The sequence below is a fragment of the Balaenoptera physalus genome (assembly GCF_965194825.1).
Source record: "Balaenoptera physalus genome assembly, chromosome: 4".
Classification (NCBI taxonomy): domain Eukaryota; kingdom Metazoa; phylum Chordata; class Mammalia; order Artiodactyla; family Balaenopteridae; genus Balaenoptera; species Balaenoptera physalus.
The window spans coordinates 19,286,079-19,313,619 of NC_138891.1; the positions used below are offsets into that span (position 1 = coordinate 19,286,079).

Here is a 27,541-nt window from a genome sequence, read left to right on the forward strand (position 1 = left end):
AGACATCACTGGATCGTTGTTTCAAAAGGGTAGATAGAATTGAATCCAGCAAGGAACTAGAATCTGTGCCATCAACTTCAGACGTGAGTGAAATGGCAGCTTGCCCTCCGTCTCCTATTGCTGACGACCCTTCAGCTCTACCATCTCCCACCTCCTCTCCCTCCTCCAGTCAGTAACTCTTCTTGCATGTTCACTCGATGCCAGCCCCGTATGCCAGCTGTTGTACTGTACTACTGTGCTTTTCAAGGTACTGTACCGTAAGATTAAAGATGTTTTCTTTAGTTTTTGTGTTTGTTTTTTATGTATTATTTGTGTGAAAAGTATTATAAACCTATTACCACAATTACTATATAGCTGATAGTGTTAGTTGGGTACCTAGGCTAACTTTTCTGGACTTACGAAGAAATTGGACTTACGGCCGCGCTTGAACGGAACATGTTTGTATGTAGGGGACTTACTGTATTTCAATTAGCATAATGCCTTCCAAGTCCATCCATATTGCTGCAAATGGCAAAATTTTGTTCTTTTTATGTCTGAGTAGTATTCCATTGTATATATACACCACATCTTCTGTATCCATTCATCTGTTGATGGACACTTAGGTTGCTTACATATCTTGGCAATTATAAATAATGCTGCTATGAACATTGGGGTGCATGTATTTTTTCAAATTAGTGTTTTTGGGTTTTTTGGATATATTCCTAGGAGTGGAATTACTGTGGCAGAAGAACTGAATAGACATTTTTCCAAAGAGGAAATGCATATAACCAATAGGCATATGAAAAGATGTTCAACCTTGCTAATCATCAGGGAAATGCAAATCAAAACTACAATGAGATATCACGTCACACCTGTCAGAATGGCTATCATCAAAAAGAACACAAATAACAAATGTTGGCAAGGATGTAGAGAAAAGGGAACCCTGTACACTGCTGGTGGGAATGTAGATTGGTGCAGCCACTATGCAAAACGGTATGGAGGTTTCTCAAAAAACTAAAAATAGAACTACCATAAAAAATAGAACTTTCAGCACTTTAAATATGTGTCCCATTTGGTAAGCTTATTGAAGATTCTTTGTGTATGATGAGTCACTTCTCTCTTGCTACTTTCAAGATTCTGTCTTTGTCTTTTAATAATTTGACTATAGTGTGTCTCAGTATGGGTGTGTATGAGTTTATCCTACTTAGAGTTTCTTGAATTTGTAGCTTCATGTCTTGTGCCAAAATTGAGAAGTTTTTGGACATTATTTCTTCAAATAATCTCTCTGCCCCTTTCTCTCTCTCTCTTCCTTCTGGTACTGCCATGTGGTATATGTCAGTTCACTTGATGATATTCCATAGGTCCCTTAGTCTCTGTTCACTTCATTTTTTCTTTTCTTTCTGCTCCTCAGACTGGATTATTTAAGTTTTCTTATCTTCAAGTTTTCTTACCCTTCTTGTCTACTCAGGTCTGTTGTTGAACCCCTGTAGTGAACTTTTCATTTCAGTTATTGTACTTTTCAGCCACAGAATTTCTGTTTGGTTTCTTTTTATAATTTCTCTTTATTGATATTCTCATTTTGTTCATACTTTTTTTTTTCATGATTTTTTTAGTTCTTCGTGTTTTCCTTTACCTCCTTGAGCATATTTAAGACAGTTGTTTTAAAATCTTTGTTTAGTAAGTTCATTGTCTGGGCTTCTGCGGGATGGATTCTTTTAATTTATTTTGCTCATTTGAATGGCTGTACTTTCCTGTTTCTTTGTATGCTTTGTTATTTTTTGTTGGAAACTGAACATTTGAATATTATAATGCGGTAACTCTGGAAATCATATTCTCCCCTTTTTCCAGAGTTTGTTGTTTTTTTGATTGTTGAATGCTGTAGTAGTCCATTTGTCTAGTGACTTTTCCCAACTATTTTTGCAGAGGCTATATTCCTTGTTGTTTTCCTTAGCTTGTGTCCAGCTATTGTTTTAACAGAGATTACCTTGAACACCAGGTGCCAAAACAGACAAATAAGAAAACATCTCTCCTAGTCTTTGCAAATTGGCTCTGTACTGAGGCTGTTCTTCAACATGTAGCCAGACTTAAACTGAGTTTAGGTATCAGCCCAAGGTTAAAGCTTAAGGTCTTCTCAAGTCTTTTGTAATGTTATGTTTTCATTTTAATTCATCTCAAGGTATTTTCTTTTTTAAAAATTTTTTATTGAAGTATAGTTGATTTACAATGTTGTATTAATTTCTGCTGTACAGCAAAGTGACTCAGTTATACACATATATATTCTTTTTCATATTCTTTTCCATTCTGGTTTATCTCAGGATATTGAATATATTGTTAGTTCCCTGTGCTATACAGCAGGACCTTGTTGTTTATCCATTCTATATATAATAGTTTGCAAATCCCAAACTCCCAATCCTCCCCCACGCCCCCTTGGCAACCACAACTGTGTTTTCTTTTCTATGAGTCTGTTTCTGTTTTGTAGACAAGTTCATTTGTGTCATATTTTAGATTCCACATATAAGTGATATCATATGGTATTTGTCTTTCTCTGCCTGACTTAATTCACTTAGTATGATCATCTCTAGGTCCATCCGTGTTGCTGCAAATGGCATTATTTCATTCTTTTTAGTGACTGAATAATATTCCATTATATATATACCACATCATCTTTATCCATTCATCTGTCACTGGACATTTAGGTTGTTTCCATGTCTTGGCTATTGTAAATAGTGCTTCTGTGAACATAGGGGTGCATGCATCTTTTTGAATTATAATTTTGTCTGGGTGTATGCCCAGGAGTGGGATTGCTGGATCATATGGCAACCACCTGTGTAGGAGGATTCCCTTTTCTCCAAACCCTCTCCAGCATTTATTACTTGTAGACTTTTTAATGATGGCCATTCTGACCGGTGTGAGGTGGTACCTCATTATAGTTTTGATTTGCATTTCTCTAATAATTAGCAATGATGAGCATCTATTCATGTGTCTATTGGCCATCTGTATGTCTTCTTTGGAGAAATGTCTATTTAGGTCTTCTGCCCATTTTTTGATTGGGTTTTTGTGTTGTTGTTATTGAATTGTAGCTCTTTGTATATTTTGGAAATTAAGCCCTTGTTGGTTGCATCATTCGCAAATATTTTTTTCCAGTCTGTAGGTTGTCTTTTCATTTTGTTTATGGTTTCCTTTGCTGTGTGAAAGCTTATAAGCTTGATTAGGTCCCATTTGTTTATTTTTGCTTTTATTTCTGTTGCCCTGGGAGACTGACCTAAGATAACATTGGTGCAATTTATGTCAGAGAATGTTTTGCCTATGTTCTCTTCCAGGACATTTATGGTGTCTTGTCGTGTATTGAAGTCTTTAAGCCATTTTGAGTTTATTTTTGTGTATGGTGTGAGGGTGTGTTCTAACTTCATTGATTTATATGTGGCTGTACAACTTTCTTAACGCTACTTGCTGAAGAGACTGTCTTTTCCCATTGTATATTCTTGCCTTCTTTGTCGAAGATTAATTGTCCTTAGGTATGTGGGTTTATTTCTGGGCTCTCTATTCCATTCCACTGATCCGTTCAAGGTATTTTCTAATTTCCCTTCTCAGGTCTTTTCTGAGCATGCATCTGGCTCTAGGCATATCTGCGTCTTTCTGAAGTCCCTTGTATACACAGGTGCTCTTGAATGACCTAATTTCCCCCCCAAACCCCCTCTCTCCCTGTTTTTTTCCTCCCAGGCCTTAGGGAATCTCAACTGTAATCTTTCACCCCAGATGTCTATAGGTGGTTCTTTTGTCTTACAGTGAGCAATGCCTGCCACTTTTCTGGCCTGGGTGAGTTCTGAGTTAGGTGAAGTGATGAAAGGCTTACGTCCATCTTTCAGGTAGCCCCCAGACAAGTTAGAACAGACCTACATGGTGATTTGTGCCTCAGGTCTTCTTTGCTTCTTCTAGAACCAGGGAAGTGTGGGGCAAGTGTAATTCAAAACGCCACAGAGCTTCTCTACAGTTTCTAAGTTGCCTTTTTCCTGATTCAGCTTTTTACTTAGTTGTAAACTTTTTCCTGTTCCAGAGTTTTGACAAAGTTGGTTCTGACAGTTTCTGCCTGTGTTTTGATGTTTCTGTTTGCAGACAGGAGCTTGGAGCTGCCTATTCCACCATTTTGTTGTCTAGGAATAGTGTTTAAAGTTAGGAATTTACACATACTGAAAATGCATTTTGTTCCTACAGTAAGTTCTCGGCTGTTCACGTATCTCTTTAGTTCCTCCTCTTCGCTGTGTCTGTCCCTGGTGTGGACTTCACATGATTTTCTGTGTCTGCTCAAAGATAACTTCTTGTCGCGTGACTATGTCTGCAGGTTCTGGCACCCTCCAGTACAGGTGCACTTTCACAAGCTCACTTTTTAAGAAACTGCTTGGCTCATTGTGGAAACTTTATCTACAAATACTTAGAATGTCTATCCTAGGGGCCTGCCCTAGCCCTGGCTGGAGTCTGAATACTTGGTTCCATTGTGGTTCTTCAGCTTCCCTCCTTCTTGACTCAGTAATTCTTTGTGATGTTTATGGGGTGTCAAAAAAAGCAGCTTTAGAGGCTCACAGAGGAGGCCTCTTTTCTGGTTCTCATTTCTTTTTCTTTTTTCTTTTTTTATTTTTTATTTATTTTTTTATTTTTTTATAAGTGAGATAGATTCTGACTCTTTTTATTTATTTATTTATTTATTTAATTTTGGCTGTGTTGGGTCTTCATTTCTGTGCAAGGGCTTTCTCCAGTTGCGGCGAGCGGGGGCCACTCTTCATCGCGGTGCGCGGGCCTCTCATTGTCGCAGCCTCTCTCGTTGCGGAGCACAGGCTCCAGATGCGCAGGCTCAGTAGTTGTGGCTCACGGGCATAGCCACTCCGTGGCATGTGGGATCTTCCCGGACCGGGGCACGAACCCGTGTCCCCTGCATTGGCAGGCGGATTCCTAACCACTGCGCCACCAGGGAAGCCCCCTTTTTCTTTTTTATTGAAGTATAGTTGATTTACAGTGTTGTGTTAATTTCTGCTCTACAGCAAAGTGACTTAGTTCTACATATATATATTCTTTTCCATTATGGTTTATCACTGGATACTGAATACAGTTCCCTGTGCTATACCCTAGGACCTTGTTGTTTATCCAACCTATATATACTAGTTTGCATCTGCTAATCCCAAACTCCCGATCCTTCCCTCCCCAAATCCTCCTCCCCCTTGACACTGGTTCTCATTTCTTCCTTGTAGGAATTAGCCAGGGCTCATTGGGCTCTCTGGGTGCCAGGTGCTCTGTCAGGCCTGGACTAGGGCCTAAGATGATGAGGCCATCATCTTAGTGGACCTGGGGCCCACTCTTGGCAGCTCAGGGCCACAGGTTTTCCATTTCTGACTTCATTTCCCCAACGATTTTATCTTGTTTTGGTTGTCATTGCTTGTATTTTTCTTCATTTTGATTTTTATTCTGGCCTCTTTGTACTTCTTGTGGTTTCTTAATTTAGAATTGTCTTCATCCCAGGACTCATCACTCACATTCTTTATTTCAAGTCATTAACATAGATTTTTCTTTTATTGAGTTACAATTTAGGCACAGTAAATTACATGTTCATTGGGATGGGTTTTGGCAGTTTATACAACCTTGTATTCACCATTCAAAACAAGATATGGAACATTTCTATCATCTCAGAAAATGCATTAGGCAAGAGGGAAGTTTTGCCTATTGCTATTATTTTTTGAGTTGTCTTTTTATTGTTGATTTGTAGGGTTCTTTATATATTCTGGATGTGAATCCTTTGTCAGATATGTGTATTTTAAATATTTTTTTCGTGGTCTGTGACTTATTTATTCATTTAATTAATGGTGTCTTTTGATTCACATTATTTAAAAAACTTGGTAAAGTCCCATTTGTCAGTGTTTTTACTTCTGATTAGAACTTTTTGTGTCCTTTCCAGGAAATCTTTGCCTACTACAAGGTTTCAAAGATAGTCGACATCATCTTTTAGGAGCTTTGTAGTTGTGGATTATGTTAAGGTCTACAATCCATTTTGGGCTAATTTTTGTGTGTCGAGTATAGAGTGGAACAGGAGTCTACTTCCTTTTTTTTCCATACAGATATTTAATTGTTCCATCACCATTAGTTAACAAGACTTACTTTCCACACTGAATTGTTTTGGTTCCTGGTCTAAAATCAGTTGTGTGGGCCTGTTTCTTCACAACCTATCCTGTTTTATTGCTGTTTTTGCCTACCTCTATGCCTCTGCCATACTGTCTTGATTACTGTAGCTTTGTAGTTCTTGGTGGTTCTCACCAGGGACAATTTCAATATCCTGGGAACATGTGGCAGTGTTGGAAACACTTTTGGTTGTCACAGTGGGGATGAGGGGTGGAGGGGTGTGCTACTGGCATCTAGTGCGTGCAGGCCAGAGATGCTGCTCTACATCCTACGTGTAGAAGTCAAACACCCACAGCAAAGAATTATCCTGTCCAAATTGTTGATAATACCAAGACTGAGAAACCCTGCTTTTGTGAGTCTTCAAGTCAGTTAGTGTAAGTCTTCCTATACTGATATTTTAAGAAAGAAAATACCGTTTTGACCATTCTTTCTCCTTTGTATTAACCATGTGAATCTTAGAATCCACTTATCAAGTTCTACAAAAGAAATTCCTATGATTTTGATAGGAATTGCTTGAAAAATAGAGATTTCTCCACTATACTTGCTATTAAACTTTAAATCTAAAATAATTAAAATAGTATAAGTAATTAAAATTGAATACAATTAGGAACTTAGTCTCTCACTTTTACAATTAGGAACTTAGTCTCTCACTTTTTTAGTCCTGTTTCAAGTATTCGGTAGCCACATGTGGCTAGTGGCTACTATGTCGACAAATAACAAAGCCAGAGAACATTTTCATCATCATAGAAAGCTCTTTCGGGCAGCACTGGTATAGATCAGTTTGGGGATTTATTCTTCTAATCCATGAGTATATAAGTTTTTTTGTAGATATTCTTTATCAGACAATGGAAGTTCAATTGTACTCCTAGTTTACTGCTAGTTTTTAATTATGAATGTTGGATTTTCTCAGATGTTTATATCTATTGAAGTGACCATATGGTTGTTCTCCTTTAATAATTTCATTGCTTTTCACACATTAAATCAAGTCCGAATTCCTGGGTATAACTGCACTTGGTCATGATGCATCAGTGTTTTTATCTAATGCTGGATTTGATTTGGTAATATCTTAGGACTGTTTCTATCTATGTTCTTGAGGGATTTTGGTCTGCATTTTCTTGTAATGTCCTTTTCTTGTTTTGGTATCGGGGTAATGCTGGCTTTATAAAATACTTTGCAAAGTGTGGTAAGAGAGGGTTTACCAGTAACTGAGCTCTCATTCTGTGCCCTTTCACAGATCCTATCTCCTTTAATCCTTACAGCTGTGCTAGGAGAGGGTTTACTAGTAACAGCTCTCATTCTGTGCCCTTTCACAGATCCCGTCTCCTGGAATCCTTACAGCTGTGGTAGGAGAGGGGTAACACCCCTGCCTTTCAGGTGGTGAATCTCAGGCTCAGAAAGTGAAGTAATTAACCTGACACATGGCTATAGCTGGTGAAGCCAGAATCCGATTCCAGGGTACAGGGACTCTCTAAGACCAGCCCCTGAATGTCACCTCCCACGACTGGCTGCAGGGGCGAGGCAGGCTGTGCATCAGGTGGCAGCAAGCAGCCCTTCAGTTTACGAGGCCGAGACTGGCTGCCTGCCCTGGGCTTTGCTGCCAGACCCTCAGGGGCGGCGCCACTCCTTGGCCCTCTGGCAAGTGCCAGGTGGGTTCTCCTGTCTTCCCAGTTTTTCCTGGAGTGTGAGGATCCCCTTAGCTGTTTTCTGAGGAGGTAACTTTGGTGCCTCCTTAGTAACCAGCTCTGAATGGTTGCTGAGGGCACATTCCCAGTGTGGATGGGACTGGGAATTGCCCAGAAGCTCAGCCTGGATAATCTGTCTTTTTCTAGGATGCTTGGACATTAATTCATCCGTGAAAGGGGCTCGTTTTGTCCGATTCTGTGATGCGTTCAATATTCCACTCATCACGTTTGTGGATGTCCCTGGCTTTCTCCCTGGTGAGTCATTGACAGAGGTGGGGGCCAGGAGAGGCGGTTTTGCCCAGCAAGGCACCCACTTTATTTGGAGATCTTCTTGCAAAATTCCCTCAGGATTTGTGACGTCTCCATATTGTGGGTGTCTGGATGGTGCGGCTGTGTGAGGGGTGGCCCTCTGGGGAGGGGGAAGACCTCCCAGCTGAGAGCAGAGGCCGACCTCCTGAGGATTCTGTGGGTATCCAGTAACTCTTCCTCGTGACCCAGGCACTGCGCAGGAGTACGGGGGCATCATCCGGCACGGCGCCAAGCTTCTCTACGCGTTTGCCGAGGCAACTGTGCCCAAAGTGACAGTCATCACCAGGAAGGTGAGGAACTCACGCTGGAGGCTGTGAGCTCACTCACTCCCACAGCAGGGTCGTGGCTGGAAGTCTGGCCGAGAGGTTCAGCAGCGCTGGAGGGAGACTACGCCTCGCTCCCCTTAAAAGGCTCTGGAGGACAGCACAGCGTGGACAGCCCTGCAGACACGCCCTGCAGAGGTGTCCCTGGTCATCTGGGAACTGAAAGCAGCAGTGGGAAAAAGCAGCCGGGAAAGACCGTGACCATGAACTGTGAAAGGCCTGTGGGCTGTGCCCTTGTGCTCCGGCTCCCTGGCCTCACAGACACTGGGCCTTTAGCAGCCCAGGAGGGCTCTACTTGCTTTTTGTCCTCATTTTGCTTGGCTTCCTGGGGTCTTGCAGGGACATGACATGGGTGACTCAGGCACTAACATTCAACATTTGGGTCTGTTCTAGGCCTATGGTGGAGCTTACGATGTCATGAGCTCCAAGCACCTTTGTGGTGACACCAACTACGCCTGGCCCACAGCAGAGATTGCAGTCATGGGAGCAAAGGTGAGGCCCTCTGGCTTTCCCTTCTGTGTCTGGGAAATGTTGGAGAGGGGCCAGGGCTCCAGGGAGTTGGGGTCTAGACCCTGGCAAGCCTGCCTCCCGCCCTCTCACTTCAGGCGTGTGCCGCCATCTTCGTGCCCAGGTGGGAGGAGCCTAGAGTGGGTTTTGAGACGTCAGTAAAGGGGAAGGGGCTGAACTGGCCTTTGGAGGACTGGACATTCCCCCAGCCCCCAGCTGCTGACTTAGGGCAGGTACTTCCTGTTGCTGTGCCTGCTCCCCACTCCTATCCTGCTTCAAAACAGCTGGTGCGGTTGATCCGGGTAACTCCCGTGCCCCCGCCTCTCCAAGCTGACTTTCAAGGGTTCTGACGTGAAGGCTCATCTTTCAGTCCTCATCTTTCTACATTTGCATTTCAGTCTTTCCACCTCTGGCCATTGAATTGCGCGCTCAGGGCTCAGAATCATGAAAAAGGAAAACAGCACTCTGCTTCCCTCAGTGAGGGAACTGTGGATTTAACAGTGGAAACTAGGCCAAATATCGTGGCCTCAGAGAAGGATAAATGCAGTTGGAGAGAGCAGGACAGAATCTGGGGAGGCAAACACCTGGCTTAGCCTGGGCTGCTCGTCCCTGGGGCCGCAGCTGAGCACCTGTCGCAGCCCCCGGAGTCACGGAGGTCACCTCCAGGCGCCTGGAGCCGGCACTTGTCTCTGGCACACTTTGATTTACCAGGACACTGGCAACCACGCCCACGATGACGAGCTGAGGGAGGCCTGCCCAGGTCTCCAGGGGCCGCCAGGGGCGTTCACTGACTCCTCTCGTGACAGGGCGCTGTGGAGATCATCTTCAAAGGGCACGAGAATGTGGAGGCCGCTCAGGCAGAGTACATCGAGAAGTTTGCCAACCCTTTTCCTGCAGCCGTGAGAGGTAGGGCCTGTGGTGGGGAGGGCAGCTCCGTTCGTTTGTTGGGTCACTTGCTTCTTCTTTTACTCCAGAAGTCTGCCTTTGCCCTTCCAGTTTAATCTGGAGACCAGTGAGGGCTGGCTTGTCCCTGAGCAGTCATCACTTAAGGACGCTGCTCTGTCACCAGAATCAAAACAACATTGCTGAAATGGCTGAGTCTCTTAGTGTTGCTCCAGTCACCCTAGTGCTGTGAAAAATCTACCCAAAACAAAATGACTTAAAACCACCACCGTTTTTGTTTTGTTTTGTTTCGTTTCGTTTTCCCTCATAGTTCTGAGGGTCAGCAGTTTGGTCTGGGCTGAGCTGGGTGGTTCTTCTGCTGGCTGGGCCTGGGATCAGTCATGCAGCTGTGTCATCTGGCGGTCTGACTGGGGCTAGTCCACGATGGCCTCACTCACGTGGCTGGTGCTGGCTGTCAGGTAGACTCTCTGTCCATGTGGCTTCTAATTCTTAGGGAGGCTAGTCCACACCCTGCTTTACATGGTGTCCTGAGGGCAAGAGGGAGAGCGGGGAAGCTGCAAGGTGCCTTGAGGCCTAGGTTTGGAAGTTGCAGTGTTACTTTTGCCACGTTCTGTTGGCCAAGGCAAGTTATAAGGCCAGGTGAAGAAATACAATCCACTTCCTGATGGGAGGAGTGGCACAGTAACATTGCAGAGGGGTTTATGTACAGGATGGGAGGAGTTGTTGTAGTGATTTAAAAAAAATAAAAGTGCACTTTCTTAATTGGATTCCCTGTTGAATTCATCTTGGTAGGGAGGGGGTCACATTTTCCTTTTCTTGCCGAGTGTTCCTAGGCCAGAAGTTTGGGACCTGCCAGAGGAACAGGGGGCTCCTGGGATCAGGGGAAGGTTCACAGGACCCAGCTCCTCTTGTGTCAGGTTGGGCCCTGCTCACACTGTTGGCCGCAGAAGATAGTGCCCTGGCTGAGCACCATGTGGGTGTTGGGTGGGTGGCAGCATCTGGGGCTGCAGATGATCTGCTTCCTTTTCTGTGCTTCCCCAGGGTTTGTGGATGACATCATCCAGCCTTCCTCTACACGTGCCCGAATCTGCTGTGACCTGGATGTCTTGGCCAGCAAGAAGGTACAGCGCCCATGGAGGAAACATGCAAATATTCCACTGTAAATGTACCAAGGGTAATTGCTGCCTGGCCATTTGCACCCATCCCTGCCTTTTGCAGTCATGAAACCTGGCAATCTAAATACCAGTAATAACTTGGCTAAGTTTATTAAATTCTAAAAAGATTTCATTTGTGCCTTCCTATAAAATTGTTTTATTAAAAATCCTAACTAATATTTTTTGAGCATAATTCTTATTTTTTTGTGGTAAAAAATCTGAAAAATGAAGAAAACTAAAGAAAACACTATAGTATTATCACTTAGAGCTGACCCTTATTTAACACCTCTGTGTATTGTTTTCCTTTCTTTTCCCAAGAATTAATTTTTTTCTCTAAAGGTGAGATAATGAGCTTTTAGGGTGAAGTACTTGTCTGCTTAGGCTTTTAGTTTTCTTACTTTTAAATAATATAACAGTTAAATGATATGTCCTAGCCTTTCAATTCCTTCAGGAATTGTTGAGGATTAAAGGAGATGTTTGTAATTGTGTGTGTGTGTGTGTGTCTACCAGAATAGATGCTAAGTAAGGCATATACCCTATATTAATTTCTTACCCTATATTAACTTCTTTCCAGAAACGTGTTCTCACATTTTAAAAAACTTATTTTGGAAAATTTCTAACCTGTGGAAATGTTGGAAGAGTTGTATACCCTTCACCTAGATTACCCAGTTAACATTTTCTATATTTGATTCATCTTTTATATAAATATATAATTACTATTTTTACTGACCTATTTGAGAGTAAGTTGCAGAATCATGACCCTTTGTCCCCCCAAATGTCAATGCTTATTTCATATGAAACAAGGCTCATTGTCTTACATAGTCTTTAATGACATTGACATTTTTGAAGCATGTTCGCCAATTATTTTGTAGAATGTCCCTCAGTTTGGGTTTGTCTGATTGTTTACAGACATTTAGATCCAGGTAGGAGTAATACACAAGAGTGTTCTTTCCTTGTATTACATTAGGAAACACGTTAGGTTTTTCCATTATTGATGAAATTGAGTCTGATCAGCATTCTTTAAGCCTGTCAGCACACTTCCGTCCACTACTTTTTAGTATCCGTTATGATTCTTGCCTCAATCAGCTGTTCTATGTTGGCGGTAAAATACTGTATTTCTAACCCTATCATTATATCCACAAGGAAGGAAGGAAGAGCTTTCTCTTCTTTAAGTTTTTAGTATCAATTTAGATGCATAAATTACTTTTTCATTTTTAAACATTTTTTTTCTTGAAATAATATATTTTTCTTACTATGCTATCGCCCTATCAAATTTTCAAACGCACATTATACTAGTTTATTGAGAATCATTTATTAATATTCATAACTGAAATCTGGGCTTAGTACATAGTAGGTGTTTCATAAATGTTTTAGTGAATGAATATTTTCAGTCATTCAGTCAAGAAAAAATAGAGACTCATGGGTTCTTTAGAAATTTAATGTCACTCGTTTTGATGCTCAGAATTTCCTGATACGGCCAGAGGGGTGCTCTTTCAAGCTGGTTCCTCAGTCCTTTTGATACGTCACAATAATTTTTTGTGCACTTCCTTAGTTTTTGACACAGGGTAATGTACCAGGTTCATCTTATATCTTCCTCGCCCAGCTCCGGATTTAGTGATTTCTCTAAGAGCCCTGGTTTCTTTTAGTAGATGAAATTTAGACGCAAACATATGGCCTGAAACATATTTTTGTCTTCCTAACTAGGTGGTTAGTTCCTAGGGGGCAGAGATGTTTGGCCAGAGGCTCCTTGTACTTCTCTTTGGCACCAGCAGTAAGACTGTAAGCCATTGGAGCTGGGAAAGGAGTGGTGGCAGACTCCTGGTCTTTTAGGGAGACCATACAGGTTGGTTAGCATGTGGCTCAATAGCTTAAAGTTGCCTGGCCAATCCGATTTCTGGGGTCTGCCAAGCTAGGATTTGGCCCATCTGAAAACCAAGCTGGTGGCGGAGACACAGAGCTGCAAGACCTTGGAAGCTCTGTCAAGTAGACCAGCCTCTGTGTGTTGCAGAGCAGCAGTCAGTTTTCTCATCAGCTGCTCTTAGGAATGCCATTCCCAACTGTGGTCTCGTCTTAAAGGGACAGAGAAAAATGCTGACTCTTGTAACCAGAGAGGACTTGGGTGTACTGAGTGGAGCGCTGGCAAATGCGTGTTTAGACCGAGAGCAGATAATACAGCGAGTTGTGGTGGAGGTAGGAGGCTCTGTGAGTGTCCTGCTGTAACTGTCCCTGCCCTAAGTATGTAAACCGATTTGTCCTGAACCACACAGCTAATGAGGGGTGAAGCTGGGATTTGAACCCAGGCAGTACTGTCTGAATCCCAAAGGGTTGGAGTGAGAAAGGTGGTGGTCTGCTCCACTTGGGATTGTATCAACCCAAAGAGCTACTAAACTTGGAGAACTTTCCCGCCTCATGCATGACGGCATCCCTCTGAGCTGCTGGAATCACGGGAGCACGCACATCCACCAGCAGCCGTCCAGTGCTTCTGTTGTGTGAAGTCTTTCCAGCCTCTCTTCTGACCACGTCTTGGTCTCCCCAGCCCAATTCTCTGCTTCTGGATGCACTGATGCTTTTTGCTGGCACTTGAGATGTGGTTTGCCCAGAGTCAGAGAAGCCCGTGAAGGACACTCACCCAGTACACTGACTTAACACCCTTGATGGAGTTGTTGAATCAACCCAGACTCCACCTGTTTGACAGATGTGAACCTTAAGTCCTTCTGGTTTCAAAGGATTTCTGGAGAGCTGTGGCTTTATTATATATATATTTTAGTGAAACTACAGGTCCTCGTGCTCCTGCTTCCCTGTCAGCATGGGATCTCCACCATTCCAAGCGGAAGCTGTGGCTACTCAGTGGGCGGAGCCTCAGTCTGGGGCCTGTGTCGAATCCAGCCAGCACGTTGGGCAGATGTGGCAGCCTTAGTAGGTACGTACTGACCATGTCCCTACTGTCCTGGTGATGAGAAATGCCTCATTTATGTGTCCTTGGGAGCAGAAAGTTATCCTTCAAGACGCGATGCCCAGTGGAGACCCCTACAGAGCAAGGCACTTAGGAGGGCATGGATGGAACCTTACCTGAGTTTGGTCTGATATGTGTAGCCTGAGCAGGCACTAAGCCTTTGTTTCCCATGAAGACACTGCTCCTTGTTTGATAGATTCTTTTCTGAGAGCAGGGCCAATAGAGAGTCACAGTCAAGTCACATCTGGGAGGTTTGCAAGCTTGTCCGAAGGTAGAGTCACACATGGGCAAAGCCCTGGTCTAATCTCATAAGCACGTAACCTTCAAGATGAGCTGCTACAGAGATCCGTCCTCATCACCTTCCCTCCTGGGCTGCCTGGAGAGCTCACCTGCCGATTCATCCCCTGCATTCCTGCCTCTTCTGCACAGCCATCTTAGGCCATCTAATGAACACAGCCCAGAGGACACGGTCAGGCCCATAAAGTGTAGGATACAGTTTTGTTCAGAGTGACACCTGGCAGCAATGTCAAGAGAAACCCTCACTTCAGCAGCCATGCAGAACACAAGTGATCTTTACAGGGCACTGCTAGGGGGCAACCGTGCAGAAGTGCTGAGTCTGGATCTCAGGTGGGGGAAGCACCCAGGCTTCAGACCAGTTGATAATCCCTGAATGCCTCCCTCCAAAACGCAGCCCACGAGAGGCTTCCTCTTGAATCACAGACCACTTGGCCTAGCTAGTCTCTCACTCTCTCCAAGGAAATACAAAGAATGAAAGAAAACTGATGAGCTAGTCCTAAGATAATGCTTGCTTAAAGAAGTAAAGCCTCATTGATACAGGAATTTTTCCATCATTTAACAAATGATCTGAAAGAGCAAACTCTCAGTTTTTGGTAAAAAAGGAAAGCTTCATCATTCTGTCGACAGGACAAGAAATCACCTCTTTAAAGCTTTACCTAGTAGGAACAATAGGATGACTACCACAAGCCTGATTTTGAATAGTTTATTAAAGGAAAGGTGAAGCATCAGTTTCAAATTGTACAAAAGGAAAAAAAACCTCATATTGCAAATGTACAATTTACAGAATTACTAGCAAAACCAATCAAGGAGACACTGAAAATACAAAAATTCGATTGACTTCAAACTGAACTGGAAACCCATTGGAGTCGATATTATGCCTTTTCTGTTGCATGGTAGTCTACAATTCTAAGTCAGCATCTGTTTGTTTTCCACGTGAAACTGTCAAGCCAAGGATCAATCTGTGCAGGTGCCAGGGCACTTCCCAGCCTGCTCCCTGGCCAGAACCACAGGCGGGCAGGGCTGGCGTGGTGGACAGTCCAATCAATCAATCAATCATCCCCGCCCCTTCACTTCCAGTGAAACCCACATTTCTGGAGGAAAGCGAGACCCCAGCCCCAACTGGAGCCCAGGAATTGCTCAATCATCAGCAGATAAAACATTTTTGATGACCAAGAAGTTTTTTTCAGAACTGTACAAATGTTGAGAAAAGTTTGTTTTGTCTGTTTACTAAAAGGATGAATAAAGTAATCCATTCTGCTTTCCCACATAGTCACTGGGTGCACAGATTTTTTTTTTTTTTTTAATGCTTTTGTTTTTTGGTAAAAAGGGAAAGCCTCATCACTCTGTTGCAGCTACTTTAAAAACCAGCCCAGAAACAGCTGTGGATGGATTGGTTTGGAAGTTCTGAGGCTTACTTTAAAAATCAGAAAGGAAGAAAGTAAGTAAGTGGGCTTTTTAAAATAACAGTAGCAGCAAGTCATAAAAGTCTAAGCAGAATGTAACTCTAAACCATTAAAGGCTGTCCTGAAGATTCATAATTTCTTTCCCCCAAAGAATTATCCTTAATATGCACATTTAACACTGAAATGTTGCTGTATTTCAAGGTAGGCTTAAGTACTTCACCCTCTAAGCACAGACTTCTATGCAGCACACACTTCTATAATCGGTAAACTTAATTCACAAAATTAGTGCATAAGGGTATTATTAAGTGCATGGGAAGTAGACACGGTTATGTTACACTTAAAATTACGTTTGAATGGCGAAGGAGTCCTTCATGATTATCTTTTTAAGAAAATGGAAGTCCACGTAACTTGAATTTGGCAGGGCATGAAATAAGTGGTAAAAACGGCAAACTGATAACTTGAGAACCATTTTTGTTTTACTGAGAATACTTTATTTGCTGGTAGAAGTTGCTAAAAATGCACAGAACAAATACCAATAGAAAATGTACTGTATCTGAATCTCCCTAATCTATATAAAATGAATGGTGTACAGCATCTGTTGGAAAAATGGCTGCTTGGACATGTCTTATTTTATGCCCCCTTATAAATAAAAATAAACCTTTTTATTCAAGAGTATATAAAATCGGGGATTTCATATCTATGTCCACAGAGGGTGTATGGTTTTTGGCAGCGATGCACTGTCAGAGTTTCATCTTAGCTTGTCAGTATTCTGCTCCTCCATATTTCTGTATTCCACAAGGTCCAACCAAATCCAGTGAGCTCCAAAACACTCTTCGGCAATTAGGATGAGCTGCTTTACTCATAGGTTTAATAAAAATGGTTAGCTTTTAAAACATAAAAAGGCAAAATGTTAAAACGGTTTTTAAATTGTACAACAGGAAAATAAAGTTAAAAATATTTTTTTTTTACTCAATGCTGAGTTTTCATAAAACAGGTGTATTACAGTGTTTATCTTGACAGCTGTTTTAAAAATTTAAAATTTCTTCCTCCCTCCAGAAAAACACACACATCTGTATTGGGATAAGTCCAATAATAGGACACAAATGATTTTTCAGGTCAGTCTTTCTGAGGTGACATTCACCAACATTCTCTTGGGTAATTTACATGCTCCTCTTCTGTCACTGCAAAAAGGGATTGACCTCAATCATTTGATTAAAAAACAAATCAGATCACATCAAAAGTGTTTTTTTCCCCATACAAGCTATCACAGTATATAGGCCTCTAGCTCTAAATAATAGAGTTCCAGATTTGTAAATTTTCTTCAGACTTCAGAACATAGGCATTCCAAATCCCTAGAAAAAGTGAAACACAATTATTAAATTCATGCATAAACAAGACCCAGAAACCATAATAAAGAACAGTAATAATTTAACATTTACTGAATCGTCTTCTATGATAGCTGCAGAATCAAAGAAATCTGGCCTCAGCTCAGCTCTCTCTCTCCGATTTCTTGACGGGGGCTGGAAAGAGAAGCCAGATACTTAATTTTTTCCTGAGATACATTAAGACAATGAACTGTGATAATCAGCTAATATTTCTAATAGTATCATAATTATAAAGAACTGTTAAGGGTCAATTTGAAAGGAAAAGAATCTGGCTTTTACAGGAGCATACATTAAAGAAAAATGTAACAGTATTTGGCTTTTAATTATCACTTAGATAAAAAAAGGCTTTCAAATTACAATGAATGTGTAAATGCATACAAATAATTTTTGGGCCTATAAACAAAGAACATACCTCTCAATCATGGAATAATTATAAGATTGATCAAACACTAGGTGACAAAACTTCACTAAATTCCCCAAAGCAGGTAGATGGAGAGCTACTGATGGGTGGGTTGAGGGAGATTACAGATTGGATATGGTCTCATTTACATTTCTTACCAAACCTTTTCATTATGGAAAATTCAGAACATACAAAGCAGAATGCTATGGGGTAAATTATGTCCCCCCAAATTAATATGTTGAACTCCTAACCCCTAGACCACAGAATGTGACCGTATTTGGAGACAGGGCATTTAAAGAGGTAAGTAAAAGGAGATCGTATGGGTGGGTTCTAATCCAATGTGACCCATGTTCTTATAAGAAGAGGAGACACGCACAGAGGAAAGATCATGTGAAGACAAAGGGAGAAGATGGCCATCTACAAGTCAAGGAGAGAGGCCTCAGAATGAAATCAATCCTGCTGACACCTTATCTCTGACATCTAGCCTCCAGAACTGTGAGAAAATACATTTCTGTTGAAGCCACCCAGTCAATGGTATTTGTTATGGCAGTCTAGCAAATTAATACATAGAGAAAGCAGTATGATGAACTCCCATACACCCATCACCCAGCTTCAACAATTTTCAAACATTTGGCCTATCCTTTTCCATTGAATTCCTGTTTTCTTCTTCTCCATGTCATTTCACCTATGACTACTTCAGTATGTATCTCTTAACAGATGGAAACTTTTAAAAAACATAACCACCATGTATTACTATTTCTGACAAAGAAAATTTCTTAATATCACCTACACTTAGTCCATATTCAGATTTCCTTATTTTAAACATGTCTCTTCACATTGAACAAATAAGGTCCATATTCTGCATTTGGTTGCTATGTTGGAGTGCAGTGTACATAGACTCCAATTTAAAGTACAAGAGGCCAGATGAACATGCTATACTGAAAGACAGATCTAGTGTAAGCTGTTTTTCATGAAGGTAATAAGAAGGAGCCAGTTCCTGTTATTGCCAGAACTGAAAATCTGACTGCTTTGAAAACAGGCTTGAAAAACATAAGCTCATCCAAATGCCCAGCAGTGCTACAAGCGCTACACGGGCCCTGCCCACTGTTGGTCAATGTTGCCTCCTCCTCCTCTTCCTCTCACAGGGTTCTGAAAACAAGAGCATCATCTTACACCAACACCTTCACATATTTTAACAGAAGAAAAATGTATTGAACTTCCTTACCAGGTCAATAACCATAGTATCTTCAAATTCTTCATTCATGTCTTCTAACTGACTCCGGGATGACATCATTACATCTTCAAAGATGGGCTCAGCATCTTCCTCCATTAGACCCCGACTGATACAGAAGAAGCACAGTCAGAGAGCTGTTCAGACTGATAGAACCTGGAGTTCTGGCTCTTACACTGGGTCTTCTAAGCAATGAAAGCACACCTTCCAATTACAACCAATAGACTGCACAAATTATGATACTGAACTCTAAGGTAATTAAGAATCATTCATTTGGTTAACTCAAGATTTCATCTCAACTCATCAGAAGGAAGTATAATTTAAATGCAATAACAATATTACTAGCTAGCTATGTGTCATGTCAGTTCCCACAGAACTCTAAGTGATTGGTGCCATTATTATCCCAAATTTACAAATGGGGAACCAGAGGCACAGAGGTTTTAGAGCTTATCCAAGGCCACACGGCTGGCAAGTGGCACACAAGGATTTAAATGCTGAAAGCCTCAAGCACCCATGTCCTCCATTCCTATCCTACGCTGCATAGCATATCCTGAATTATGATTTTAACTCCTAAGACCAAACATCAGAGAAACCCAAGTCGTTACACAAAATGACCATCACACAGTGATCATGTTCTTGTGACACTTGATGTAACACTTACACGGCATGCCTTACTCCAGTTCTCACTTTCATGTAGTTCATTCCTGTTCTGTCCTTCCGATTTAAGTCTTCTAATTTCGGCTGGCCTAACCAAGAGATCTGCATCTGAGGACTAAGAGAGGGTACTATTATTCATTTTGTGGCAGCAGATGAGGAATTTAGGCAATCAGGCCCATGCTAAAAAGGCCATAGTTGGTTGGCCTAATCCCCATGTAAGGGGAGTTAGCTGGATTTATTCCAGGGTCAAGGTTGAGATCATTATCAAAGGACCTGTCTTTGCAGAAATGGCAGTAAACTGGAGATGCCTAAGTCTCCAAGAGAAGCTGGCTGTGGAGGCTAGTTGTTAAGTGTGAAGGCAATCAGAATATGTCACCCCAAAATATGCTTCTTTGAGATTAAAATTGTTTTGAGCTGAAGGCAATTAAGAAGTAGTAAAACACAAAAAAGTTCCCCCTTTTCTGCCTAAAGGCAGGAAATAAGTTCTCCTTTTACTGGAGACAGACTCTTATCAGCCCAGAGATGGCACCAGAGGAACGTGCAAACAAACCCTGTTAAACTAATGCTTATCTTCCTAGTTAAGATGAGGACTACCTAGCCCTAGTTGGACTACCCCTAGTCCAAACTCGTTTGTCTTGTCATTTCTTCACAAATTTATTGTTTCTTTGTCTAAAAGGCTTAAAAGCTTCCTGCTCTGGTCACTTCTTTAGGTCTTCATTCTCTTGTGAAGGCTCCCATGTACATGTAAAAATTTAATAAAATTTGTATGCTTTTCTCCTGTTAATCTGTCTTTGTCAGTTTAATCTTTAGACCCAGCCAGGGGCCCTAAGAAGGTTGAGGAAAACTTTCTCCTCTCCCACAGGTGCTTAAATTATCAGCTTCTTTCCCCAAATCCCTGCTAAACCAGAGCGCTTCTCACACTTCCGTATCCAGCTGCTGCCCTACTTACAAGGGTTCCTAGCTGCACACTCAGTCCCCGAAGGGACAGGAATGATGCTGGCTTCGTGGCTCAGAGCTCTTCAGAGATGAACAAGGGAGGGTAGATCACATTTTTTCTCAGTCCTTCTGAGGAAGTTTGGAGTCAGGTACATGCTGAGCCAAATCTCCACCTGCACTCTATCCTTACTGGCACATGGACACTTGCATACAATCAACATGACTCTTGGGAATTTTATAGGATGGAAACTTGAACGATTTTTGGTAGCTAAAATCTGCCGCATAAAGTTCTCTCGAAGCAGCTGTCTTTATACCATGTTAGGCTACCACCTTGATTCAACTTATAAATCTATAGCAGGAAAAAGACGACAGACCACAGCCAGGAGGGACTGACATGGTAAGTTCAGGGAAGCAAGGCTCAAATAAGGAGGATACCCCCCCTCCCCCAGTAGGAAATGGAGTGGGAGTGCTGGTCATAAGGCAAACTACCCTCTAAGATGGCCCAGTTATGCAGTGGCTGACAAAGACGATCCTTTCAGCTTTGAAGAAGGCAGATCCTCAGAGCAAAGATTCCTTATGAAAACCCAGGATCTGAATTCTTCTAACACTGCCCCTTTCTATTTTCAACCTGCTAAATTTGTTGAGTTCTAATGAGAATTCTCTCTTATCCATCAGAGTAATTCACAGCATTACTCTAATAAGAACAGAAACACAAGTGAGGAGCTTAGAGACTTTCAAAGTTGAATGGAAAATAACAAAGAAACGGTTAAGGTTTTCAAAGCAAAAGTCATGCCATCACCCTGCCTTTTCCATGATTTTCAGAGCCGTGGTACTAGAAAACAGTTTAATTGCTAGTGCGGTAAAAGGTTAAGAGCTTGATTCTCCTACAGAAAGGACCGCTATTCTCAGAATTTATCACTGCTTTAACAATTCTTAATCTATGAACAGTTCAAGTTTAATATATAAACTTAACCAAGACAAAGTACTATTAATTAAATGGCTGATAAAAGTAATAGTCTATTTGGTGTTCAAACTAGGAACAACCTTAGCAGAGACTCTTCTAGGCTCTCTCGCCAAGGAAGTAAACCTGCATGTGTTCTTGGCAAATCTCTGAGAAGAAACAGACCTGCCCAGTGAATCTGCAAACTCCAACTGAAATCAGCGCTTAGTAAGACACCATGCATTTAACGGTCTCTGGACTTTGAGGAACTGAGATCCACAAGTGTTTGCAGACTTATTATACATCTTCTAATATAAGTTATTTAAACTCTATTTGTGATTTTGTTTTCTCATTAACTGAGAAAACAATAGGCTCGGATGAAATAATTTTTCTTACTTTAACAGTTGCAGGTTTTATGCCAAGAAAACAATTTTTTTACTACTTACTTGTGTAAAAAGTCAGGTTCAGAACCATGTTCAGACTCAGGCTCCTGAATCTGCTCTCCCATGGGCCGGCTGTTCTCTCGCAGTACAGTGGAAGTGAGCTGTGGTGCTGGCAGGGGGCCAGGAGTCTGAATCATGGTGTCAGTCCTGTTCAGCCACGTATTATCCAGACTTTCATCTGTAAAATTCCAGTTAATGAGTGTCACAGAATGTCATGGGTGGAATGAACTCTGGTAGAAGTTATAGCATAGATTTAAAGAGCATGGCTCTGGAGTAGACTGCCTAGGTTTGAATTCCAGTTACACCACTCACTTGTGTGACTTTGTATAAGCTATGAAATTTCCAAAATTCAGTCTGCTCATATACAAAAGGGGATATCAGTAACTGACCTCATTGAGTTGTAAGGCTTAAATAAGGTAATGTATGTAAACATCAAATGTTAGCTATCCTACATTATCATCTCTTCCAAGTCCCTCCATCCCTATAGAAGGGGAAGAATGTGGCCAGCCAGAGAGACCCCTCTAACCTTCCTTTTGCTCAAGCAATAAAAGGCCTATTTACTGGGTCTTAGAGGGGCCCCAGGCAGCAGCACTTAAAATCTGGCTGGCCTTTACTGAGAAATCAGCAAATCCTGTTACACCATTAGGCACTGGTCACCAGAGAAGTAACTCTTTGGCCAGGTTATACTTGTGGGGCTGGATTGAGGGACTCACTGATTTCACGCCTCTAACTTCTACCTCTTTAGGGAAGTCTTCTCTGATCACCCCACTCAGCCCCCACTTACCATTCTTTTTTAGCTTCTAGAGGAAACAAAATCATTCTTGCTCACTTAGGGCTTAATTATACACTGTCCTGCATTGGCAGGTGATCTGTCGTGTGTGTATGTGATCTCTGTAATTAGATTTGAGTTTCTTCAAGAGATCAGGAACTATTTTTTCCTTCTTCTAAAGATCATTTATAAAGATTTGAACAGATTAAATTACTATTTATAGCGTTATTTGCATATCTAAATCCTGATAAAATACTACATAATTATAAAGTTCTACCTACAAAATGCTAAATTACAGTTGACCTTTGAACAATACGGTTTCAACAGCATGGGTCCACTTAAATGCAGATTTTTAAAAATAAGTATGTACTCCAGTACTACACGATCCACAGTTGGCTGAATCCACGGATGCGGAACCAAGTACATGGACTGTAAAGTTAGATATGGATTTTCAACTCTGTAGGTGGTTGGTGCCCCTAATGCTCCCCCTCACCCCACTGTTCTAGGTCAACTGCAAGTTCTTGATGTGGGAAGACTTAAAAAATAGTATTACTGCTATGTGTTTCCTTCTGAAGAATTTTAATCACAAAATGTAGTATGAATCCCATTGTTTTTCCTCCCCCAATAAGTCTCAGAGACATGTGCATGTGAGGCTCCTCCTCTGCTATCAAGTATTCGCTCTCTCTCAGTGTATTCTCTGGTTTCTAAAATTTTGTCAGACGCATGTATGTTCCGGATAGGTTTTTCTGTTCCTGGAAATACCTACCTATTGTCTGGTTAAGGTCATTCCACTAATCTAAAGCTCACTACTGAATCTCTTCAGCAAAGATATGTTACATCTTCTTTTATTCATAACACTTTTCATTCAACATTTAATTCAAAACTTTTATTCTCTGCTGCACTTAAAATTTTATGATCATAGGAATGGTTTCATTTAGGTTCTTAACCTGGTAAACCATCTTTCAGCTTTCTACTACATGTCATCTTTTCCAGAAAAATTTTCCCTGATTCATTACGAGTTTGGTCACTCCCTGTATGTTTCCAGAGAACCTTTTTGGCCCATCAGAGAACTCACCATGCTGAACTGAAATTGCCTGCTTCTCTGTCTCCCTTTCTTCACTGGGAATTAATACCCAATCTCCAGCATCTAGTACAGTTCTTAGGAAGGTGCTTGGTAAAGACTTACTGAAAAAAAGAGTAACTTCAGGAAGAACTCACTCTTCTTGAAGAGATCCTCCTAACCCTCAAGATTCCTCAATGAAAACACTTCTTGCAAAGCTCTCTCATCTTCATTCCAAACAGATGAAACTCTGTTGCCTAAGGGTTCTGGACATGTAACTTACCTTAGTTACTTGGTAAATTTGAAACTGATATGGAGCAAGTTTTCTTTTTTGCAATTTAATGATTACCAAATTAGGTTATCTGGTCCATATATGTTTCTCCCTCCTGAGGACGATAATACTAACTGCTCCATTAATGTATAGATAAATGGTTATCTAAATTCTCTAAGCCTTTGGTTTCTTCTGTGTAAAACCTGGATAATACTGTTGAACTCAGAATTATTTATAAAACATCTATACAGCATTTATTATGTGCCAGGGACTGACCTAAGTGCTTTACAAATATTAGTCAAATAAATGATTAAGTGATGTAATGCATGTAAAACACATTCTTGGTATAGCAAGGATTTGATGAATGCTGGCTAAGATGACTATTACATCTAAGAAAAGCTGTGAGCAGAAAAAAAATACAGATAGAGGAATAGATGTAGGGTGCCCTGATAAAAAGGCTGCTCTAGAAGACATTTCCGAAAGGAAATGACTGGCATCATTCTTTAGAGAACAGTTCAGGATGCTATACTATAAAGACAGGGTTTTGTATTTTCATTTTCTGAACCAAAAAGATTTTAAGCCCCAAAGCTGAAACTTGAAAGGTAATCTTAAACTTTACCATCAAGTCTGTAAATATTTTCAAATCTTTTATTCTCTTCGAAATATACATTCAGCCTAATCTACTGACTGATGCAAGAAAAGGGGCATTACTATATGATGACAACATTCTGACAACAGCAGCTAACATTTATCAAATGCTGCCTGTGTGCCAAGCACTGTGCTAAAGTAATCACTGTGTGTGTGCTAAGTTTTTTTGGGGAAGTATCTAATTTAATATTCACAATAGCTAACAGGATAGATACTCAGATCGTCCTTCATCTGATCGGTGATTGAGGCTTAGAGAGGTTCAGTAACATGCTCCAAGGTTACACAGCTGAAAAACGAGAAAGCCAGGTCTGAATCCTAGAACTCTGAATTTAGAGTTTGTGCTCTTCATCAGTAGTTAATACTGCCTCCCCAGTGATGAAAGAAACATTAGACTTAAAATTCTAATTAATTTTGCTACAGATTTCAGCAACGTCTTTGATGAGTCACTACTTTTTAGGCAGCAGAGGTAAACAGAAGTTTGTGAAAAGGGGCCACGGCATGATGCAGATCACTGTCCTCTCCTGCTTTGGAGAGATTTTATTAGGAGAAGCATGGCGATGGAGCAAGATTATTTGAGGAAATAAGCATTTTTACTTTGAGTTTTCTTAGTTTAAGACTAATGCTTTGTTTTAATAAAGCAATCTTTAGTCTTTTTGGATATAGGAATATCTATTATTGATCACATTTTCATAACAGTTCAACTCCCTGTTCCCCATAGCCTATGAGGGTTAAAAAACCAGATCTGGCCATCACTAATTTAATATACAAAAATAAGTTATCCAACCAAGTGGTGGAAATGGAAAGTTTTCTGGTATATTCAATGTGCTGCAGAGTTCCATCCTCAACTTACCAAAATATCTCCTATATTAGGATGCATTTTGATAGAATAACATTATGACTGTATTATTTTAAATTTTAATGTATTAGAGATCTATGGTAAGGGGATCAATTTTATAAACCTTCCTGTCTCCTCTTTTTCTCTGTGCCTATCTTCCTCTGTGTTCAGTGTTTTTTCAAGCTCCTTTTCCTTGACCCGCTTCTGTCCCACTTTGTCTGTTACAACCTTTGTGGCTGAACCTCTCAGTGTATATGAAACATACAAGGAAATAATGTGCTTAACAGTATTATCTTGCTTCAACGGATTATTTACCACTTTATTTATCTTGATACTATCAGGCACACTATTTGCCTCATAGTATAAAGGCACACTTACCTTCTACTCGTTTTTTGTGAAGTGGAGGTCGTCCTTTCTTATTCCTTACTGAGGAGGTTTTGCTGCTGCTACTTCCACTGTTCACGGACATTCTATCATCTTCACCTCCAGTGACTAACGAATTTCTATAGGAGATGAGTGGAAGCCATACATCCTCCCTCCTTTCCATCATCTGTTCCGTTAGGAATTTTTCTAGGTATGAGTGACTAGAAACACAAAAGCAGCAGTCATTTTTATGGAAGTAGTTCATGCATCACTTATTTCATTTTTTTTCATAACCTGAGGCTCTCTCTCTCTGAAGGTTCTGAAGAATCCTTAAGGACACATATTAAACTATTAACAGTGGTTACCTTTAGAAAGAGAGGGATTGAGAATTTAAGGTTTTGCTTCACAAATTCCTGGAATACTTTTAAACAAGCAAATGTATTACTAAGGGTGTATGTGTATTTCTTCCTTTACTCCTTTCTTTGTTTTTAAGTACCAATGTTTAAAAAAAAAAAATCAGAAGTCTGGCTCAAAAAGGTTATTGAATTTTCTTTTAAAGTGTTCAAACCAGGGCAGGATTTCTAGAATGGTGACGTGAGGAGCTTGGCATACCCTCTCCCCGGCAAAACAACCTTTTTGGTGTTGGTTGTTGATAGTGGGGGAGGCTATGCACGTGTAGAGGCAGGGGGTCTATGGGATGGCAACTCTCTGTACCTTCTTCTCATGTTTGCTATGAACTTAAAACTGCTCTAAAAAATTAAAGTTAAAATAAATAACATAAATAAATTAAATCACATGTTTTCCTGTTAGTATGGAGGACTGTACATGGCCCAAGACTGCCCTTCTCAGGAGCAATCAGAGAGGGACATTCTAAGCTGCCGGTCCCCTGGCTGACCATGGGGCAAAGTAAACACCCTGAACTGTGATAGCAGCTTTCAAAAGCCACACCCACATCCAACAGTAAAAATCCAACTTGCTAAGGAGGTTTAAGCACAACCTTTGATTAATAAGGGGCAGACACAGGCTAAATGATAAAAAACAAGGGAAAAAAAGATCTGAGTAGGGACAGCAGAGGCTGCATACTGCAAGAGAACAGACCTCACAGAGTTTGTTACTCCAAATAAATGACCAAGCAACCAACAACATCAATCTCTAGGAGGATAAAGAATGAATATCAAGAGTAGCTAAATTATTATTTTACAATGTATCACATATACAATATATTATCTAAAATGGTCAGTTTGCAACAAAAAATTATGAGACAGACAAAGAAACAGAGAAATGTAATCCATATGTAGGAAAAAAACCCCAAGCAATAGAAACTTGGCCCACAACAACTGCAAAGCAATTATTATACATATGTTCAAAGAACTACAGAAAACCATGTCTAAAGAATTAAAAGTATAATAACACTATCTCTCATTAAATAGGGAACATGAATAAGAAGATAGAAATATAAAAAAAAGAATCAAATGGAAATTCTGCAGTACAACAATGGAAATTAAAAAGTCACTAAAGGTGCTCAACAGATCTGAGCTGGCAGAAGAGAAATCAGTAATCTTGAACATGTATCAATAGAGATTATGTAATCTGAAGAGCAGAGAGAAAAAAAATGAGGAAAAATGAACAGTGCCTGAGAGAAATGTGGGATTCATTAAGTACACTGACATGTATAATGGGAGTACCAGGAGAAGAAAGGTGTAGAAATAAATTTGAAGAAATATGGCTAATCACTTCCAAATTTGATGAAAAACATGAATCTACACATTTTCAAAGCTCAACAAAGTCCAAGCAGGATAGATGCAAAGAGATCCACAACCAGATGTATCACAGTGAAAATGCTGAATGCCAAAGACTAAAAAAATCTTGAAAAGTATCAATAGTAAGAGAAAAGTAACTCATTACACACAAGGGAACGCCCAATAAGTTTA

General features: G+C 40.9%; 2 protein-coding genes across 6 annotated transcripts in view; one reads left to right on the forward strand and one right to left on the reverse strand.

Annotated features, from left to right (window-relative positions):
- PCCB (propionyl-CoA carboxylase subunit beta) overlaps positions 1–11,198 on the forward strand; it is an 84,645-nt gene extending 73,447 nt beyond the window's left edge. For both annotated transcript variants that reach the window (XM_082459179.1, XM_082459180.1), the window contains 5 exons: positions 7,971–8,078; positions 8,322–8,422; positions 8,849–8,947; positions 9,769–9,868; positions 10,907–11,198. In XM_082459179.1, the coding sequence (XP_082315305.1) occupies positions 7,971–8,078; positions 8,322–8,422; positions 8,849–8,947; positions 9,769–9,868; positions 10,907–11,028 (530 nt within the window). In that variant the 3' untranslated portion in view covers positions 11,029–11,198. The remainder of the gene's footprint in view (positions 1–7,970; positions 8,079–8,321; positions 8,423–8,848; positions 8,948–9,768; positions 9,869–10,906) is intronic.
- A 3,759-nt stretch (positions 11,199–14,957) lies between these two features.
- The window catches only part of STAG1 (STAG1 cohesin complex component), a gene marked incomplete at its 3' end in the record, with an annotated part of 426,381 nt that continues 413,797 nt past the window's right edge, over positions 14,958–27,541 (reverse strand). For 2 of the 4 annotated variants that reach the window (XM_082459164.1, XM_082459165.1), the window contains 5 exons: positions 25,626–25,831; positions 21,668–21,842; positions 19,350–19,460; positions 18,683–18,797; positions 17,025–17,192 (listed from right to left, as the gene is read on the reverse strand). In XM_082459164.1, the coding sequence (XP_082315290.1) occupies positions 17,025–17,192; positions 18,683–18,797; positions 19,350–19,460; positions 21,668–21,842; positions 25,626–25,831 (775 nt within the window). The other 2 variants (XM_082459166.1, XM_082459167.1) reach the window with 2 other exon arrangements.